At 36.3% G+C, this 22147-nt stretch overlaps 1 protein-coding gene across 2 annotated transcripts in view; it reads right to left on the reverse strand.

Moving 5' to 3' along the window:
* Nucleotides 1-16466, reverse strand: part of CenB1A (Centaurin beta 1A) — a 45904-nt gene extending 29438 nt beyond the window's left edge. For both annotated transcript variants that reach the window (XM_073959211.1, XM_073959210.1), the window contains exon 1: nucleotides 15844-16466. In XM_073959211.1, coding sequence (XP_073815312.1) covers nucleotides 15844-15896 — 53 coding nt within the window. In that variant the 5' untranslated portion in view covers nucleotides 15897-16466. The remainder of the gene's footprint in view (nucleotides 1-15843) is intronic.
* Nucleotides 16467-22147: the final 5681 nt, after the last annotated feature.

Genomic DNA, 22147 nt, shown 5'->3' on the forward strand with positions numbered 1-22147 from the left:
GGTTATGCTCTCCATACCGGATTTTACGAATTAGTAGTTTTTTAACTGAACTCGCAAATGTAAAATACCCGTTTTCGCGGAAAAACACAGTCATGGAAATTGAGGTTTTAGGTTTCGTATGTTGTTTTAAAAAGTACTAAAATTTCTCTCAATGTATGAAAATAACGGTTGTTTTCGTATCAGATTATCTTCCTTCAAATCTGGAGCATATTTCCAAACCGTTGAACGGCAGACTTGTTCGCGGAAACCCCGTTTTATTGAACAAAACGTCATGGTTTTTATGAGAAATTTTGACGCTTTTCATAATTATTTTGAAAATGTTCCATCTTATCAGCATCCGAAGCACTCGATTGTATCCGTCGAGCTTGTCTGTGTCATATTCTATCTTATTGTGAAGAAATATGACATAACTGCGCGACTCCTATTGATATTCCGAGATGTTTCAAATATCTGCCAATTTAAATCCTTTAACGCTGTTATTTCGGTGTCCGCGGAATAATTTATAGGTTTTCTTTGGTGGAAAATGATTAGAAAGCCTTGTTTTATCGACTGAAAGAATTTCGTTAATATCTCAAAAATTCGCGAAAATAAAGTGACTGTTCTATCCTGATGACCAAAAATAAATGTCTATTTTTCATAGTACTATCTGAAAATTGAGCAGAAAATCATTTCGCGAAAAGCTAGAAACATAATTTTTTCTGTGTTTAATACGGAACATCATAGACTTTAAATCCCCACAAAATTAAAAACGAAGATTCATTCGTTTTGGGACAAATAAGCTAACATTAACAAAAATTTAGGTGTTCTATTCTACTGACGTGGAGTGTATGTGTTATTATATTTTAATCATACAATTGTCAAATTAATATTTTGAGTAGTGATAACATACAGTAATGTTCGGTTGTTAAATACATAAATAATATTTCGCGACGTTACATGAATTTTTAGCAAAACAAATTTATAATACCTTTCCAAATCGCACAGTGGATCCAGTCATTGGCCAAAAATAAAAAACGTAAAAACGTAATGTAATGTCAAATTGTTGTTATAACATCTGGCAACTCTAACAGCTAATAGCTTAATTTTCTTTAAAAAATAATGTTTAAACGTGTTGTAAAATTCCAGATAGCTATATACTTCCTTGGTGTATTTTTTAATGTCAATTCGATCATGTACTTAAATTTGAACTAAGGTTTTAGTCATGATGCCCCAGTGCCCACCATCATTTTCCAAATTAGGTCATGGGTTTAAGATTATTCACTAATAGTATCAGCTGCAATCTAGTGTCACACTATAAATGGTGGGTCGCTGACTAAAGCTGCCCTAGAATAGGGTTTCTATGGATATATTAAGGTATAACTCTGTTATCTGACCACGTACATTAACATAATTGGCATCAATGGAAATATCAAGAATTCTTCAACCAAATATGACTTATTTGGGCGGTACGTGCCTTCCAGAAAGAACGCTATAAGATATACATTAAAAATTTTACCAATTTTCAGACAAAAATGTTGATCAATTTAATAATCTAAATTGGTTGGATTTTATATTATTTTGAAGATTGTTTTGTTTCCCCATGCATATCTTTGCATTATAATATAATAGGGACCTTTGTTCATAACATCTTGTATTAACAGCATAAAACAATTCCCAGCAAAATTTATTTTTAGTTGTTCTATGTGAAGTAGTGATGAATAGCTTTTTTAGAAGCAGTCCACGCAGAGTCATGAAAAAGCCATTCCGTTCTTCACATTTTGACAACGTCCGATTTGAATCCATTTCTTAAAATTTTCACATTTAAGCAATGTTTACATTTATGGTAACTCTTTGCAAATAAAATTCTTAAGAACACAAGAAACAATTTATTTTATGGTATTTTAATTACTCAGCAAAATGTTTGTATCCAAAAAGATAATCATGGGTGCAAGAAATGTCAGACTGCATCTTTGTTTGTAGCCAAAAAAGTAGTTGAATCATGAGTGCAAATGGCTATGTCTTTTTACGTGAAAGAAGTCATGATTTTTACAAGGACATGGTGCAGCTAGAATGCAATCAATTTTAGATGACTCTATGCAAGAAGCATTTTAAGATGTTTTTGGGTATTTTTGAGTAATAAAAGCTAACTTTCTAGAATAAAAGTATTTGTTTTTGCACTCAGTCGCTTTTTATAATGATTTACTTGAGATATTCCATTGTTTTATACTCATTATATTTCAATTTCATTAAGACGATCGAACTATTATCGAACTACTGTTTTTTTTTTTCAAACAAAAATGTTCTACAAAAGTTCTGGTAGTAATTAGAACGAATTTTAATTCGAATCGTCCTAGAGAAACAGGCCATAAATATTAATTAAATAAAAGTTACCACAACTTTTTTAAATAATTTTTTCAAATACCCCTGAGGTCTCAGATCAGTGAAAAATCCTCGCTTAATAGATGTTAACTTTTCCCATATCCTCGCTTGGGAATCAATTTTTAAATGAATCGAAAAATCAATTCAAAGTACTTTCCATGGAATGTATATTTATTCACTACAAAGAACTAATATGCAAGCTGTTATTAAGAAGCAAATTAGACAGTATCCTCACTGCACCATGCCCTTGTAAAAAGCATGACTTCTTTCACGTAAAAAGATGTAATCCGAAATCACTTGCACTCATGATTCAACTACTTCTTTGGCTACAAACATTTTGCTGGGTTCTTACCGTATACCCCCTCCAGAGGGGAAAGGTGGGAGAATGCTACGCTCATGGTTTCTTAAAACAATCTTTGAAGCATCAAAAAGCTGTAACTCCATTCAAGTGGATCCACAGTGCATTGTGGAGTAAGGTATAATATTTACTACAGCAAATAAAATATTGATTTTACTTGAACAATTTTTGGAAAAGATATTTTTTCGTTAGTCGTCCTTGGATTTTTTCCATACATGTTATTATTTGTATTACCGCAATTATTATATTTTCAAGACCAAAACAAAAGAAGAGTTCTACATGCATATGATATGTACGAACGTGTGCATAAAAGTAAACAAGAATGTATATTAAATTATCGTAGCCACTTCACGCCCCCTTTTCATGGGTTTTGTTTATTTATTCTGCTTACTTGCCATTGTCAATGCAAACTTTCATTCGCTTTAAAGGGGTTTCGTGTCGAAATTGTGGTTTTACCATTCTTGTCACTACTTCAAGTGTGTGCTTATGTATGTTGTCGTACCTGCTGCTTAGCTGTTGTTAATAGTTTGTTATTTGTTTTTCTAAGCTTGTTATCGGCAAATGCAAATAATTATAGATTCAAATATATGCTGAGGAGATATGTCATAATATAGCGACCGACGATAAAGAAAGTAAGTAAATAATAAATACTGTTGACAATTTTATAATTTAAAACAAACATGGTTTTAATTAAAATGCATTTAATCGCAGACAAATTATAACAGCATTGATATCCTTTATAACAGTCATTTAGTAATTTGATACTAAGGGTTCTCCTAAAGTTGTTGTATGACACACAACTTAACGGAAACTAATATAAACGCACTGTAAATACATGACAGCAGGAGTTTTCTAATAACCAATTCTTACAAGGGAGACAAAGTTAAGGTTTAATTTAGATTGATAGGTAGTAGGATCCCATAAGTAAATCACTAAAAAAAACAGTCCATACTGGATTTGCTTCTTTTTATTATGCCGCATGAGGGTATATCTCTGTCGTCTTTGCCGGCAGATACTTTTTAACTTGTTTTAAATACTATTTACTTAAACCATATTTCTGCCTCAATAAATAAATCACTTGAACTTAAATGTCACTTAAAACCGAGGACAGGCAACAATCACATAAATAACAAGAAAATACCCTCAGTCTGTGGCATAATGAAAAGAAGCAAATCCAGTATAGGCTGTTATTTCAATACGTTACTGTTGTAAATGTGCGTGAAGATAAAATCGATTTTAACTAGCGGAGACAAAAACCATAACTACCACCACCACATTTAGCCAAGACACATTCTCTCACGTATAACAGATTTATAACAGTTCTAAAAACGATTTTGACAAAATCGTTTTTGAAGAATATGTGTTTTAGCCCCTTTTCAGGATCTAAAAAGATATGAGCACACGGAAAATTGACAAAATTGAAAAAAAAAACGGAAAGTTTAAAAAAAGGTTCTGTAGGACTTTTTATTGAAAACCTTCATACATGTGGGTGGACCTATTGAGGGCCCCCTAGGCGAAATTTATGCCGCGTACCTACAGATTGCGAGTACAGCTAATTAGGCCATTGGGTCGACTATAAGAAAATAATAATTTGATTACAGGTTGATTGTATAAATTTTGAAATATCGACATTTTATGAAAAACCTTCATACATGTGGGTGGACCTATAAAGGGCCCCCTAGGTGAAATTTATGCGGCGTACCAACAAGTGGCGAGTACAGCTAATTAGGCCATTGGGTCCACTATAAGAAAATAATAATTTGATTACAGGTTGATTGTATAAATTTTATTAGTTTCTCATAGTGGACCCAATGGCCAAATTAGCTGTACTCGCAATCTGTAGGTACGCGGCATAAATTTCGCCTAGGGGGGCCTTTATAGGTCCACCCAAATATATGAAGGTTTTTCATAAAATGTCGATATTTCAAAATTTATACAATCAACCTGTAATCAAATTATTATTTTCTTATAGTGGACCCAATGGCCTAATTAGCTGTACTCGCCACTTGTTGGTACGCGGCATAAATTTCGCCTAGGGGGGCCCTTTATAGGTCCACCCACATATATGAAGGTTTTTCATAAAATGTCGATATTTCAAAATTTATACAATCAACCTGTAATCAAATTATTAGTTTCTTATAGTGGACCCAATGGCCTAATTAGCTGCACTCGCAATCTGTAGGTACGCGGCATAAATTTCGCCTAGGGGGCCCTCAATAAGTCCACCCACATATATGAAGGTTTTTCATAAAATGTCGATATTTCAAAATTTATACAATCAACCTGTAATCAAATTATTAGTTTCTTATAGTGGACCCAATGGCCTAATTAGCTGCACTCGCAATCTGTAGGTACGCGGCATAAATTTCGCCTAGGGGGCCCTCAATAAGTCCACCCACATATATGAAGGTTTTTCATAAAATGTCGATATTTCAAAATTTATACAATCAACCTGTAATCAAATTATTAGTTTCTTATAGTGGACCCAATGGCCTAATTAGCTGCACTCGCAAACTGTAGGTACGCGGCATAAATTTCGCCTAGGGGGGCCTTTATAGGTCCACCCAAATATATGAAGGTTTTTCATAAAATGTCGATATTTCAAAATTTATACAATCAACCTGTAATCAAATTATTATTTTCTTATAGTGGACCCAATGGCCTAATTAGCTGTACTCGCCACTTGTTGGTACGCGGCATAAATTTCGCCTAGGGGGCCCTTTATAGGTCCACCCACATATATGAAGGTTTTTCATAAAATGTCGATATTTCAAAATTTATACAATCAACCTGTAATCAAATTATTAGTTTCTTATAGTGGACCCAATGGCCTAATTAGCTGCACTCGCAATCTGTAGGTACGCGGCATAAATTTCGCCTAGGGGGGCCTTTATAGGTCCACCCAAATATATGAAGGTTTTTCATAAAATGTCGATATTTCAAAATTTATACAATCAACCTGTAATCAAATTATTATTTTCTTATAGTGGACCCAATGGCCTAATTAGCTGTACTCGCCACTTGTTGGTACGCGGCATAAATTTCGCCTAGGGGGGCCCTTTATAGGTCCACCCACATATATGAAGGTTTTTCATAAAATGTCGATATTTCAAAATTTATACAATCAACCTGTAATCAAATTATTAGTTTCTTATAGTGGACCCAATGGCCTAATTAGCTGCACTCGCAATCTGTAGGTACGCGGCATAAATTTCGCCTAGGGGGCCCTCAATAAGTCCACCCACATATATGAAGGTTTTTCATAAAATGTCGATATTTCAAAATTTATACAATCAACCTGTAATCAAATTATTAGTTTCTTATAGTGGACCCAATGGCCTAATTAGCTGCACTCGCAATCTGTAGGTACGCGGCATAAATTTCGCCTAGGGGGCCCTCAATAAGTCCACCCACATATATGAAGGTTTTTCATAAAATGTCGATATTTCAAAATTTATACAATCAACCTGTAATCAAATTATTAGTTTCTTATAGTGGACCCAATGGCCTAATTAGCTGCACTCGCAATCTGTAGGTACGCGGCATAAATTTCGCCTAGGGGGGCCTTTATAGGTCCACCCAAATATATGAAGGTTTTTCATAAAATGTCGATATTTCAAAATTTATACAATCAACCTGTAATCAAATTATTATTTTCTTATAGTGGACCCAATGGCCTAATTAGCTGTACTCGCCACTTGTTGGTACGCGGCATAAATTTCGCCTAGGGGGCCCTTTATAGGTCCACCCACATATATGAAGGTTTTTCATAAAATGTCGATATTTCAAAATTTATACAATCAACCTGTAATCAAATTGTTATTTTCTTATAGTCGACCCAATGGCCTAATTAGCTGTACTCGCAATCTGTAGGTACGCGGCATAAATTTCGCCTAGGGGGCCCTCAATAGGTCCACCCACATGTATGAAGGTTTTCAATAAAAAGACCTACAGAACCTTTTTTTAAACTTTCCGTTTTTTTTTCAATTTTGTCAATTTTCCGTGTGCTCACATCTTTTTAGATCCTGAAAAGGGTCTAAAACACATATTCTTCAAAAACGATTTTGTCAAAATCGTTTTTAGAACTGTTATAAAACTGTTATACGTGAGAGAATGTGTCTTGGCTAAATGTGGTGGTGGTAGTTATGGTTTTTGTCTCCGCTAGTTAAAATCGATTTTATTTTCACGCACATACTGTTGTAATAAGTACTGAGAGAAGAATCCGAAAAAAAATAAAATTTAACAACATCTTCTGAATGACTACAAAAAATAAAAATAAAAGGAATGGTGGACCCAAATGTACTAACACAGACCAAACAAACACCGTCTACACCAAAAAATCCTTCTTAAGTTGCAAAAATACCACTTGGGCGTTTTTTTTGGGATCCACTATTGGGAGAAGTGTGGAGAATAGTGTTATAGTGGTGAAACAAAGACCACTATGGCTACTAAAAACTTTAGAATGAGAGACGTATGAAGGAGGATTTCACAATGTAGGAACATTTCGGGGCCCATACCTACGAAGTTTTGGCTTATCCTAATGAAAAAAATAATTTTGTAGTCATGATCAGAATATCTAGCCTACATGAAAGTTCTATCTACACGACCCAAAAAATGGGCTTAAACTTGATTACAACGCACGAGTGTAGAATTTTTGTACATGTGGTACCTGAAGGATTGTACCTACATAGGTCATCTTGGTACTGGATCTAAGTTCTGGAGTCATTCCTTTCGCTAGTTATCATTTCTACCAGTCACCGTAGGATTTTTGAGACCTTCGGCTAATTATGTCAGGAAGCATTGAATCGCTTAGTACCTTGCAATCAGAATCACGAGAACTATTTTCGATGGAAATTTCAAAACAATTCTTGAGTAGCACTTAAACTCAGCTTAAGCGAAAAGTTTGAACTTTCGTGAGGAACGTACCGGAGGAATTTATTTGTACAACGTTTTTTTTGTAGTTGTTGTAACCTCTGGCTATCCCCAGGTCTGCGAATTTGACTGCTTCGATCGGTTGCAACCACAATCCTGCTGGAGTTAGTTGAGTAGGTTTGACAGGACAGTTGAGTAGGTGCTATGTGTCGTTCGGGCCTGTGCCACATGCTGGGTAGATATTCGTTGCACGGCGTCACCAATCCTTGCCCTATGGGAATTTAGACGACTGCACCATTCCGAGCTTAGTTCAGCCAAAGTAATCTGGTTTGTCGTGGCAGCTGATATTCTTCAGTTGCGAGGGATTGGGGATGCATCAGTGTAAATGTTATCCAAACGTGCTTGATAGGCTTGCTGCTCTAGGGGTTCTCTCTTATATCGTTGGACCTCCCTCTCTAGATCATGAAGACCCCTCTTCATATGCCTGGGCTGGGAGTTCTATCCACTATACGGCGATTGGGATGGCCCTGAGGGTAACACCCGAGGAAGTACAGCAACGAGGGCATTGTGTTGCCGTACTGGAAGAATCTTCGGCTCCTCATGCAAGCGGTCTACTTATCACATGAGGAGTCACCCTGTTGCAGTTCTCAGGGTGGCGTTCTGATATTTTTGAATACAGTTCTATCGCGTTGCACTTATGGTGGACCATACTGACACCTCATAAGTTACCACAGTGCTGCCGACCAGCGACTTAAGGACTTTGTTCCTACATCTCAGCTTGTCAGAGATAGCAGTGGCATGCGCAGACGACGAGAACATGCTGTCGAATGGCGTGGAAAAACTCAAAAAGATCAATGAGATAGTTGTATAGCATGACACAAATGTTATCAATCGCATAGGAAATTACCTCATTGCCGTCGGGAGGACGTACAATTGCAGAATGGTAGAGGTTGAATAGTTATTGAGTTACGCCCTGCCCATTTTCCAGGCTTCGGGCACTATCTATGTAGGTGGCTAGCGGACAGGTTGAAAACTTTCGTAAGATACTCAAATCCCTGCTCATTTAGCTGTTTTAACATTACCATGAAGTTACCATCAGGGCACAACGCTTTGGATGATTTAGCGTTCTTAATTGTGGTTAATCATCGGCACTAAGATATCTAACGTGACGTAATACTCTTCTGTTCCCCATGTCACAACTGGGGTGCTCGACAAACTGTCGATTAAAATAACTTCTGCATCTTCGGATCAGTCGGCGCAACGTCGCCAAATGTGACTAAAGTCCTATCTTCCTTCTTTCCAGGGTTCGAGTGTGACAAGGGTTACCTTGTCCACAATTCCCTTATTCCGGTTCAAATGTTACAACTCTTCAGATGATTTAGCCACTTGCCCCATTTATGCTCACAGACCAACTTTTTAACTTCCAGTGTCAGATGCCTGACCCTGGGGTCACTGGGGTTGGTATTTGTTAATCCCGTCGCCTCTGCTCGGTAAGTTGGTCTCACTTCGTGTCTTCGGGTCGCCTCTGCTGGCATATTAGGTCTTATTTCAGGTTTTCGACCAGCAGAAATATTTCGAGCGGACGCAGCAATGATGATGTCTCGGAAATTCTTCTCTGCAACCTGAACATCAGAGAGTTGATGAATTCTTTATACCCTTGTCAATTAGCTTTCCCTTGGTTAAGGAAAGTACTGCGTCCAGAGTTTATGAAGTCCGGTGATCTATTGATGGAGATGAGAGTAGGGAGATTATCAAGCCACGTCATTCGTCAGTCCACATGACACTCATCATTCCATAACTTTCCTAAAACCAGCCGGTTATCACCTTCCAACAATAGCCTGGTGTCAGGCGAATATCGCGGGACACAGCTCTTAATCGGCCCAAACTCTCCAAGTATGGGTCACTAGAGTCGAGCTCAAGCGAGATAGGACCGATTGGATAAAACGATACAATAGGATAGCAAGTCCACCACCGCCCACTTCTCGTACGGTTGAAGCGAATTACGTTGTATACATCACAACTCCGAAGACTTCAGGTGTTGTTCAGCTTCGTTTCATGAATTGCCGCTACCATTATACTTCTACGAATCAAAAAATTCACAATTTCATTGATCTTGCCATGACAAGACAATCACAGTCAAAATTCAGGAATGTTACATTGCCGTGTACTGGAACAGCAATACGCGGTGTTAAAAAGTGCGGCTGGCACTGCTGTGCGGAGATTGCGAGGGAGTTTCACAATCCGATGGGGACAAGGAAAACTCACTGGGGATCAAGTTGGTCTGGGGTTATGTTTATCCGGCCCGGACCAGAAGAATCCGGTGCAAGCATTCCAGGACATACCACACACAAAATAAAAATAAAGACGAAAACCAACATGTAGTTCCTCGGGTCATCCGGAACATAAAACCGTCCGTCGCGGGAATGATGCTCATCAGTAATATTAGTTGGTGCCGGCAAGGTTTTGAGGAACTTTTGGACTATTATATCATCCAGCGGAAAATGTTTATCTTTTGTGGTTGAGTACTCGAAAGAGTGGAACGATTTGGCACATCACATGGGCTTCATCCTCGAACTTGATTATAGTTTAGACAAAATATTACGAGGTGTAAAGTTAGGACCAAGTCGGTTGATGAGACCGACAGACAGATAGGTAAAAAGACATTACTAAATCGACTCAAAATTGTCTGAAACGTTTGCCGTGAGTAAAACTGATTTTTTGAATATGAATATTTTCGTTTTACGGTATGAATTTATATAATTTGTCTATTATAATAATCCGACTAAATATTTAAAAAATGTGTCAAACTTCCCACAAGTTGCACTAAAAATTATTACAGTCGAACCTCGATTATCCAGGATGCTCCATTAACCGTGATAGAAAAGAAATGTTGGTCTCGTTTCCATTGCCTCTATTATTCGTTATAAACCCTATTATCCGGGAGAAAAGGCACAACTCTTTACATAAACATACCCAGCAAAAATTTGCCTCCAAAGAGGCAGTTAAATGATATGTACAAGTGATCTGGAAGTGCATCAAATTATGCATTTTCACTCAGGATTTTTACAAGAGCGTGACTACGGAAAGAGGCACTCCATTGCACTGCATTTTAACTGACCCTCTGGCACTGCATTTTAATTGATCCTTTGGCATTGCATTTTAACTAACCCTTTGGGGTAGAATAGGAGGCAGTCCAAAGCACGTGTTTTGATACAGGCATTCTGCGGAAATTGTGCAATCCATTACAAAATATCCCAGAACAAATAAAATGCATTATTTGTGTAAAACAAAAATATTAAGAACTTTATTACATTAACACAAATTATGAAAATTCTCCATTGAATTCAATCGCAAACATGCGTGTTTCCTCCGCTCACCATTTGTTCCAAGCTGAACTGTTTTTGCTTCATTTGCTAAATGGGTTCCCATCACCAGTTAAGATTTCGACATGTACTCCAACAGCACTCCATTCTTCTCTTGAGTTTCCGGAAAAATGTTCACAAATTAAATATTATTTAGTTTGTATTAACAAATGTTTGGAAATGTTAACACGCTTATCTCTTTTTGTAAAATATATACCGCTACCTGTAGAGATGTACATACAAACTGATTTATGTACATGTAGGGATCTCTAACAACTGCTAATAAAATGTAGCGAACGGAGTGCCTTTTTCACGACTCCGTTCGGACTGCATCCGGATGCTGTTAAAATGTGAGGAATTGGAGTGCCTTTTTCACGACTCCGCTGAACGGCATCCGGATGTTGTTAAAATGTGACAAGTGGATGTGATTCTTTGGATTGCATCCAAATGCAGTTAAAATGTGAGGACTGGAGTGCCTTTTTCACGACTCCGTTTGAACTGCATCAAAACATGCTGTGACAGAACTAGTCCACATTGCACTACTTCCAATTTATTTTGCTGGGTACATATTCGAATTCGTCACCGATTGCATTCAAAACATCACCTGTTGCTAATCCTCAACAAAACCACTTCAATTGCATTTTGGACCTACGGTAATTAATTACTGAGAAATTTATTTGAAACAAACACACAGCACAATAACACCAATGTAAATACCAAACACAAAATGAGTCATTCCAACATGATGCATAGCAGCGGTATGCCAAACCCAGTAGTAGATTTACATTGGCAAAACATTGTATATCTTTTTTAAATATCATCGTTTTTCTGCCAGAAAAAAAATATTCTTAAAAATGTATTATGGATAACGTACATAAGAGTACACACCCTCTCATGTACTACAAGATGTCGCGGGTACAATTGTCGCAAACTACTTCCCGTTAATGAAAAAATTATGTAGTTGCGAAAAGAGAAAAAATTATTAAATACATAATAAACATTTTCAACACATACAACAACAACGACGATGTCAATGATGAATAATCAAGAAAAGCAACAAGATTGGAATACAATTTCATTACGTTCACATTGGTTTGTTGTGTTTTAAGATAACATTAAATGTATGGGGTTGCCATTTCGCAATAAAATGATAACAACTAGTGAATATGGAAAAGATATTACAATTCCAGATTTTATGGAATAAAATTAATTTAAAAAAATCTGCAGAGGTAGAGTTGCTGAACGTATTCATTGCACCGATAAATACCTGTACTCAAGGTTATAGACCTATTGGAAGGCCATAACCGTTTGGTCTTGGGAGACTTTAATGCCCATCATGAGTTGTGGCACTCGGTAACGACCGCTGAGGTATAGTGCAGGCTGAGCAGATTGATAGCTCTACGTTTTGCAAGGTCAATAAGGACGCCCATACCTGAATTAGCGATGAGTGTCACAGTTTGTTAGACATAACCATCGTGTCGTCATCGTTTCACTTGGATCAGGTAATCTCCCCATAATTCCTCCACAGTTCTCCGTCAGCAGACCGCTCGACTTCATACCCACTGAACGCCGTACTTTCCTTAACCATGGGGAAGCCAATTGGCAAGGATTCAGAGAATTCACTAACGCCCCTGATGTGTTTGGTTAGCAGAGAGAAAATTCCGAGACAACATCAATGCTGCAGCCGCTTGCCCTATTCATGCTGATCGAATACCTGAAATAAGACCTAATATCCCAGCAGAAACGATCCGAATAGCCGAAGTGAAACCAAATTTCCGAGCATAGGCGACGGGTTTAGCAACGTGTCAATCCCAGTGACTTCAGAATCAGGGAGCTCACACTTAAAGTTAACAGGTTTGTCGGTGAGCATAAGCGGAATAAGGGGCTAAATAATCTGAAGAGTTGCAACATTGGACCTGAAATAAGTGAATTGTCGACAACGGCTAAGTTACTCTCGAACCCTGAAAATAAGGAAGATAGGACCTTGGTCACGTTTGGCGATATTACGCTGGCTGATCCGAAGAGGTGCGCAAGTTATTTCAATCGTCAATTTGTCGAGCTCCCTGGGATTGACAGGACGAAGAGAAGAGTATTACGAAGCATTAGCGTTGGGCCCTGATCGAGTATCTCAAGTATCAAGTATCTCAAGTTCCCAACCTGTCGCTAGCCACCCATATCGTCGTTCCCGAAGTCAGGAAAATGGGCAGAGTGGTCCCGCTACTGAAGTCAGGCAAGGATGCCAGTAAATGTGAATCGTACAGACCGATTCCCCCTTTGTCGCCCGTACCAAAGACCCTTGAGGCTTTATTCCCCAGTAGCGCCAGATGTAGCTATCCAGGTGCCGATTATCAACGCTGCACGTCATCCCCACACATATTAGTCGAGGACTCAACCATAACAAGCCGTGTGATAAAACAGTGATGGTGGGGATTGACTTATCAAAAACATCTAACACTGTCATGCAATCCACCCTGTTTGAAGACATCGAGCAGACAACCCTCCGGACAAGTTTGAAACGATGGATAATCAATTGTGGGTGAACGCCAGTCGTACGTGGAATTCAGGAATAAGAACTCCAAGGCCCGTAGAGTGAAAAAGGGAGTTTCTCAAGTTGGGTGATAACTCCGGAACTGTTTAACCTCTACTTCTCCTGTATTCCGCCACCTCCAAACGGCTTTGAGATCTTAACGTATGCGGATGATTGTGAGATCTTGGTGTCTGGTACCTTCCCTGATGTCATTTGTGAAAGGCTGAACTCCTATTTGGCAGATCTTACAACCTTTTTCCACGCGAGGAACATATCCGCCAGTAAATCAGAGAGAACGCAGAGTTGAGCACTTAGCTGAATGTCAGGGTCGATGATAGCAGAATTCAGACCACCAACTACTCCAAGATTCTAGGGTTACATTCGACATCATCTTCACGTCGCCGCCCATTTCAAAGTTATCTTCGACAAGATTAGTAGTAGGACCAAGGTCCAGAGTGCAGATAAAGAAACCTTGTTGACCACATATAACGCGATAGGTTGGTCTGTGGTAAGCTATGCGACACAAGTATGGTCCGCGAATATAAGTGCAACGCGAAGGAAAAAATATTTAAACCTGTCAGAATGCCGCCCTGAGAAATGCAACAGGATGCCTCCTCATGTCTTTAGTGGACCATCTACATGACGAGACAAACATCCTTCCAGTACAGAAACATATGTAATGACATAATGGCTTACGTTGCAGTACTTGCTCGAGGGTTGCCGCGAGGGCCAATCCTAATCACCATATGGAGGATAGGACAACCAAGGCATGTCAGGAGGGATCTTCATGATCTAAAACGAGAAGTCCAAGAGATAACCCCTAGGTCACCAAGCCTATCAAGCAGGTTTAATAGTACTCACACAAATTCAATCGGAGATGCTATTAACAACTATCGTGTGAATGCGGTCCTCAGAGAACATCCCTATCTATCGCAACTGAGGAGCGTCAGCTATCACGGGATGGTGCACCGTCTAAATTCCTTTAGGTCAAGGATCGATGACACCGTGCAAAACATCGACCCAAACCCGCACGACATATAAGACCTTTTTTAACTGTCCTGCCAAACATACTCAGGTTACATCCCATCGAAGCAGCCACATTCCTAGAACTCCAGATAGACCCAGAGTCACATTAAGCAGAAAAACAAACTTACATACATATCAAATAATGTTATAACAACAACAACTGGAGCAAATTTCCTTTACCGACAGTTTTCATTTTTTTTTTTTTTTTGGACAGGAGCCAATCTCGGGAACGGGAACAAAATTTTCTTTTAAATTAAATTTTTTCTCTAAGTAGCCGACCTTTAACAAGGGATTTTCGGAACTTCAGAGGCCCATATCTCTGGAAGTATACAAAAATTATACAGCGTTAGAATCTGCGTAAAAAGCACTATCTGTGGTAATTATTTCACATTTTTCCGAATACTGTCGGTAAAGGAAAGATATGCCCAACAACTAATGTAGACATGGCAAAGAGATCCACGAGGGGCTCTTAAACTGAACTTGTTCCAAACTTTCTTAGGGTCATCTACGTGAGTAATAAGGAGTAACAACATCACACCATACCAACATATCTTATTAGAAAAATAATTCCGACCCTGCTTTTATTTGGTTATTTCTCATGCAGCTATTCTTTCAAATATTATTTTAAAAATTAATGGCATGGCATCTCCAACTATTTTTATTAATTTTACGCTATGTGAATCTACACACATGTAGACAGGGAATTTCTAACTCGATTTGTAATTGATGATAATGAAGGGGAAAATAGAGTGTCGTGCGGCGGCTGCATGGCTATTAAAGAATGTAGTTGTTTTATAATTTTAACGAAAAACATGTTAATTATGGCAAGTACAACAGCATAATTAAATTGATCATCGTCATCACTACTTTATCATCAATTCAATAAAAAGAAACTAAAAAAAATACGATAATATCCAACATTGCATGATTCGTTGGAATTTGAATATTCTTAATGCGGTTACTGCTGTCTGTCTGTTGATTTGCATTTTGTTTGTTTATTTTCTACTCTAACCGCATTTTCATAGGGGCGTAGCTTAAAGTTTATCACAAATATCAGACTGACGGACGAGAGTGTTCTATCCATCCATTGTCGCATTTCAATACATATAGCCCCGACACGACAGCACAGTAAATCGCAATCTAGAGATTCGTTGTTTTATTTTCGCTTTTGTGTCATCCTCAAACTACTGAACAACAACAACACAAACAACCCTCTTTTGCAGCAACAAAATAAGTTCATAGTGTATTTATATGTTCAACAAATGTGGGTTTTATTTCTGGGTTTCTCAAGTGTGTGTTCTTAGAAGTTGTAAATTTGGACTGTTATGTTATTTGCTTACCTAAACTTTGGAGAATCCTTGAGACATTCTTCAAACTCGATCGTAGGTCTCATGTTTAGCCAGTTTTTTGTTTGTTGTATGGGTATTTTTTATAATTTCACATGCAGACACATTCGCTTGAAAAACAATTAGCGCTCACACACAAAGTAAATCTTCAAAATAGTTTAACCCGTTTCTTATTGTCAGTGACACGATACTGGTACACTACACTGCCTTTTCTCGACTAAAACTGGCACTTATAAAAATTACAACAACAACAAGAATATAATCACTGGTTTCAAAACTTTCAGCTGTTGCATGTGATTATCCTTGTGTATTCCTGTATTCCTCGTTGTTTGACGAAGCGTTTTTCTTTTTTCTTTTGTATTATTCATACACTCTCTCACACTTTATTTGATGTTATTAACTTGATTGAACGCGTATATTTTTGATTTAAAATCGTTATCTACTTCTGTTAGCCTTATTTTACAATTTCTACGGGTTTTTAATAGTTTTCGTTGTTTCCAGATAATTTTTTACAATTTATTATGTTGTTTTGCAAGAAAGCAAAAACTGCCAACAATAAGGGAGAACTACAATAAAAAAACTAAACATCAACGTACCCACTTTCCCCCGTAAATGACAACTACCAAATACCGAGTACTTTTTGATTGTCTTTGACAGAGTTATACTTAATAGTAACGCAAGACGTAAGGTAGACGTGTAGTATCCTTGGTCTGTTCCTTTACGTGCAAGAATCTTCAAGTTTTACCACTTTTTACTCGAAAAGCATTCCTTTACTTCTGAGACCATACAATTCATATGGGAGCAGTAGACAAGTTTTACTACTTTTGCCGGTTTCACCATTTTCAAAAGTAAAGGAACAGACCACTTGTAAACTCTTGTGCCAGAACTGATAATAAAGGTAGAAACACAATGAAAAACGCCGCTTTTTCACGCTCAGAATGTCCTTGGTCACACTAGATGGTTTCATTGAAACAATTTCATGAAATCCAGGGTTCCTAGGTCGATTTCCATACTAGAGTAAAATCATGAAGTTGCTGTAATGAGGAACTCGATTTAAGAATCCCTCAAAGTTACAATGAAACCACTCTAGTGTGACCTTCGACTTTCATATAAAAGACTAAAGGCCAAGTACTAACTAATTCAAATGAATTATGCAGTATTTCATGGTTTAATAATACAGGTTAGCTAAAGCTTCCTGTCAATTTAATTTTTTTTCTTTCGACCATTCCTAAAACGTCAAAACAATATACACAGTTTTTGTATGTGTGTGTGATGTTTGAATAATATGCCAACAATTTTAAAAACAATCGAATTCAATGATTTTCAAAATTGTTTTTAGAACATTTGTATGGAAGAAATCCTTCAGCATATAATTGAAACAAAAATTTTATCATATCCACAACTCGATTATGTGGAGAAACCTTGGCCCCTCATTCATTTTTCGCGTTTTTTATAAAATGCTCAAAATTGGTACTTTGTAAACAAACCCACTTGTTGCCTTTTTGTTTACTAATTTTGAAGTTTTATGAATTCAGGAAAAACAAGGTTTCTATAGATTTTTTCTATTTAAATCTACCTCTTTACTTATACCATGCAGCATTTGAATTAGGTAGTACTTGGTCTTTAATCTTTTACATGAAACTGAGCGTGAAAAACACTAACACAAACTTTACACGATTTGTTTTTTACATATGAGTTGTCACTTTGCATATACATTTTGTATGGGAGAAGTGACAACTCATATGTAAAAAACATATCGTGTAAAGTACACATAAACATATCCAACCTTTGTTTTGAAGTTTCGTGTCGTTCGTCGTCATCGATTTATGTTGGGCGTTGTGCTAAGTTTACATTTATGAAATCCACTCGATTTCAACTGTCAATTCCATAGCTCAAACCTATGGATTTGACAGTTGAAATCGAGTGGATTTCGTAAATGTAAACCAAGCATTGGTAACACACATAAAACGCTTGATAATAGCCCGTTTAGACTATACCCTTATACGATTATTAAGGGCATTATCTCGATTTAAGTGCTTAATTCACCCAAATCCACCCTGATTTATATGCCATTTAGATATGACACCATTAGCCGGATTTAGCGCATTATCAGGTTTTATTTGCTAAATCCAGCCAAAATCTACCAGATTTCCCATACAAAAATAAATCCTCCTATTGAGTGGATTTGTTTTAAATCTGACATAAATCCTCGTATACAACTCTGTTTTTAGCAACATGTTGCTAGAAAATACAAAAAGTTGCAAGCTGGCGCAAGAAACAAGGTAGATGCATCGGTGAATTGCTACACTAAAAATAATTTAAAATGTAAAAATTTGTAAACAAGGCGGAAAAATTAAATTTGTTTTGATGTGCAAAGTTGATTTTAATCAACCAAGACTAATATTTATGATGTCTAAACGATAAAATAATTCGTTTATTTATTTTAGATGGGCAAACTGCGATAAAATAATAATTTATTTGCTCTTTAGTTAGCATTAGTGGCATAATGTGCTAACATTTTCAGTATTAAACTATACATTTGTAATTTGACGAATGTTTTTTGAGACGAATTCAATTTACAAAAAATTCTTTTGACGTTTCACATTCGTTCAGATGGGCTGATGCATCTACCTTGGTAATTGTGCTATGAACAAAAATCAGCTGACTGCCATTTAAATCCTCCAAAATGTATATCTAAATGTAATGAGATTTGTACTGGATTTATTAAATCCAGTCGAGGATTTATGGCTAGTCTAAATGAGCTATTACCATACAAAATGAAATCAACTCAAAACTTGGATTTGTTTTAAATCAAATGTTAAATCGAAATTTTTTGATATACAAAACTGCTTTTTGCTCCTAAAAATTCAACTATGCAGTCTGTACCAATATTGCCAACTATGTTCATGTGTCGTTTATTTACTAGGGTTATGACTATTTTGTTTTTCAAAATAGTCAGGCTTAATCCCATAGTCGTTGTTTTAATATTTTATTAAAACAACTTTAATTTATTAGTGGAAAAAAATTTGGCGATGTTTATCAAGGGGTAAGGCAGGGAATACTATAGTTTCAGATCTCGCCACAGATCTTCATCAGTTCCCTTATTTCTTGTTTTTCAACAAGAAACTTTTTATAGTCCCTGTTTACACAGGGAAAGTTGATGGGAAAGAAAATTGAGTTTATGGGCGAGGGAGTAGAGAGGAATAAGAGGGAGTACACACAACTCTGTACTGGCAAATTCTGTTTTGTTTCGTTTTTCTTCGTATACAACCTGAAGTTGGCTGCAGATTTGTTTTTGCATTTTCTTTCATTTTATTTTCTCTGTCGAGAAACAAACAACAGCGGAGACAATTGAAAAAAAAAACCATTTGGAGGAAAAACTATTTTTTTTAAACAAAACAATTCGAAATAAGTGGAAATATCAAAATTAAAATGAAATTCAAGGGTTCCTTTAATAATTAATTGTTTATCACACACTTCAATTTTTATTTTTCATTACAATTTTGCCTTGGCTTTGTTTTTGAACGGCGCAATGAGAATATGAGTGTGAAGAAGAATAAGAAAAATTATAAAATTGACACAAACATGATTTCCGTGTCTAAACAACAAGAAAATTTTAAAAGAAATTGAGAAGAAAAATTTTCTTTCCAGTTTGAATGTCTAAACACGGTCTTACCCAAGTGTCAATTGCTAGCTCAAATAGATACGTGCGCAAAGAAACACTCTGATCGAGAATTTCTTTGGCACTACCTAAACTCTAGCAACTTCACTTGCAAACAAAACTAAATTTTTCCCACTGCTATGCGTTCGTCGATTCTCGACGAAAAAACACATAACTAATTTGTTGGTATTGCATACTACAGCAATAAACAACATTGTGACGGTGCCCGGTCTCACAATTAGGAGGGTTGGCGTTTTTTGTTTGGGATGACGACTTCTATTTTGTTTTTCAAAATAGTCAGGCTTAATCCCATAGTCGTTGTTTTAATATTTTATTAAAACAACTTTAATTTATTAGTGGAAAAAAAAGTGAAGTTGCTAGAGTTTAGGTAGTGCCAAAGAAATTCTCGATCAGAGTGTTTCTTTGCGCACGTATCTATTTGAGCTAGCAATTGACACTTGGGTATAAAAAGTTTCTTGTTGAAAAACAAGAAATAAGGGAACTGATGAAGATCTGTGGCGAGATCTGAAACTATAGTATTCCCTGCCTTACCCCTTGATAAACATCGCCAAATTTTTTTTCCACTAATAAATTAAAGTTGTTTTAATAAAATATTAAAACAACGACTATGGGATTAAGCCTGACTATTTTGAAAAACAAAATAGAAGTCGTCATCCCAAACAAAAAACGCCAACCCTCCTAACTAGGGTTATGACTTTATGACCTTTTTTCTCAAAAATGATTTCCTGTAGCGAGAGTGAATGAACTTTTGCCTATTAATGCCAAAAATGACGTTCATTCTATTTAATTATTGATGTGATTTTTATATTAGCACGAAAAACAGGTTTTAAGGCCTGCGTACATAAGACGCTCGGCTTTCTAGCTTAATTAATTTCTAGTAAAAGACTAAAGACCAAGTTCGACCTAATTGAAATGTGGTTCTGACATTTCTTTATTCCTTTACCAGAAATGAATTAAGTAAGAAGGCCGAGCGGCTTATGTACCCAGGCCTTTAGGGCTGTTTCGTCATTTATTTGCTAAAACAGGTAACATTTTGCGTCATTTACCATACAAAAACAAATGACGATAGCTGCGTCATTTATTCTAAACAACGCACGAAAAAACCATACCATTATAAGCAGTCTTGTTTTTTGTCATAAACTACCAAAAAATGCAACTGTTTTATGATGTCTTTGTTTGTTTCTGTGTGTTGTAGAAAAAAATACTCAAACGATGACAAAAGTGAAAATAAATGGTTAAAAAAACTTGCAAAAATTTGGTTTGTTCCAGAACTGCAAGAATCTACTTCTTGCAGGTTCTGGAACAGAGCAATTATGTTTTTTTTTTAATTTTGATTTAAGTCAAGTTAGTTGGTAAACATTTGTGTTGTGAAATTATTATTTTTTTCCTGTTGCACGAATAAATTACATTTTGACTATTAATGACTAAAATAATTTTTATTCCACTTAAATATTGAAAAAGGTCCCGCACAAACCACTTTCAATTTATGTGATACATGGAATAAAGCTATACATACATGATATAAAATGATATATGTATATGTAATGATATGACGATAAAATTGGTGAGAAACAAAAGCTTATGTCATTCTGGATATGTCGTGTGGCTTTAACGATTGTTTGGAGTTATTTATGTGCTTAAAGTGACTCCAAAATTTTTTCCAAAAAGCTCATCTATAAAAACCTCTAATCTTATGCAAAAGCTCATCCAAATATGATACAGGGATATAAGGTTGTAAAAAAGTCATAACCCTATTATTTACATTTTTCAAATAACTGTAAACACAAACACACAAAAACAAACAGAAGCGGAAAAATAGAAAAAATATTAAATAAAAATGAAATGGAAGTAGCTTTAATTTAATATAAATTGTAAACAACATATTTAATAGCAATTTGTCAGATTGTTTTTTGAAGTATTCCATTCCATTTTTAATTTTCAATTCTTTTTGCAAATTCGCGTATGTATACGTAAACAAAGATCAGCTGACTGGCATCTTACATCGTTTTAGACTAGTCTAAACAACTAGGATTTGAAAGTTGGATTTAGAAATCGGGCTATTACGCCAAAGTCAGCCATATATTTAATAATGTGCTTTTTACATTAGCACGAAAAACAGGTTTTAGGGCTGTTTCGTCATTTATTTGCTAAAGCAGGCAACATTTTGCGTAATTTGCCATACAAAAATAAATGACGATAGCTGCGTCATTTATTCTAAACAACGCACGAAAACACCATACTATTATACGCAACTCTGCTTTTTCGTCATAAACTACCAAAAAATGCAACTGTTTTATGATGTCTTTGTTTGTTTGTGTGTGTTGTAGAGAAACAAAAATACTCAAACGATGACAAAAGTGTAAATAAATAGTTAAAAAACTTGCAAAAGTTATATTTTTAATTTTGAATTAAGTCGAGTTAGTTGGTAAACAATAGTGTTGTGAAATTCTTATTTTTCGGAATTAAAATTATTGTGTGCGTGTGTATGTGTTATTGTATAAGTGTGTGTGTGTGCGTAAGCAAATGACGCAAAAAACAGATGTAAATACACTTCATTTGTTTCTAGGATTTCGTAAAACGAAATCATTTAATGTGCATATGTAAATTGGACTTAAA

The sequence above is a fragment of the Musca autumnalis genome, unplaced genomic scaffold (assembly GCF_047663935.1).
Source record: "Musca autumnalis isolate F117 unplaced genomic scaffold, ASM4766393v1 scaffold_1, whole genome shotgun sequence".
NCBI classification, from domain to species: domain Eukaryota; kingdom Metazoa; phylum Arthropoda; class Insecta; order Diptera; family Muscidae; genus Musca; species Musca autumnalis.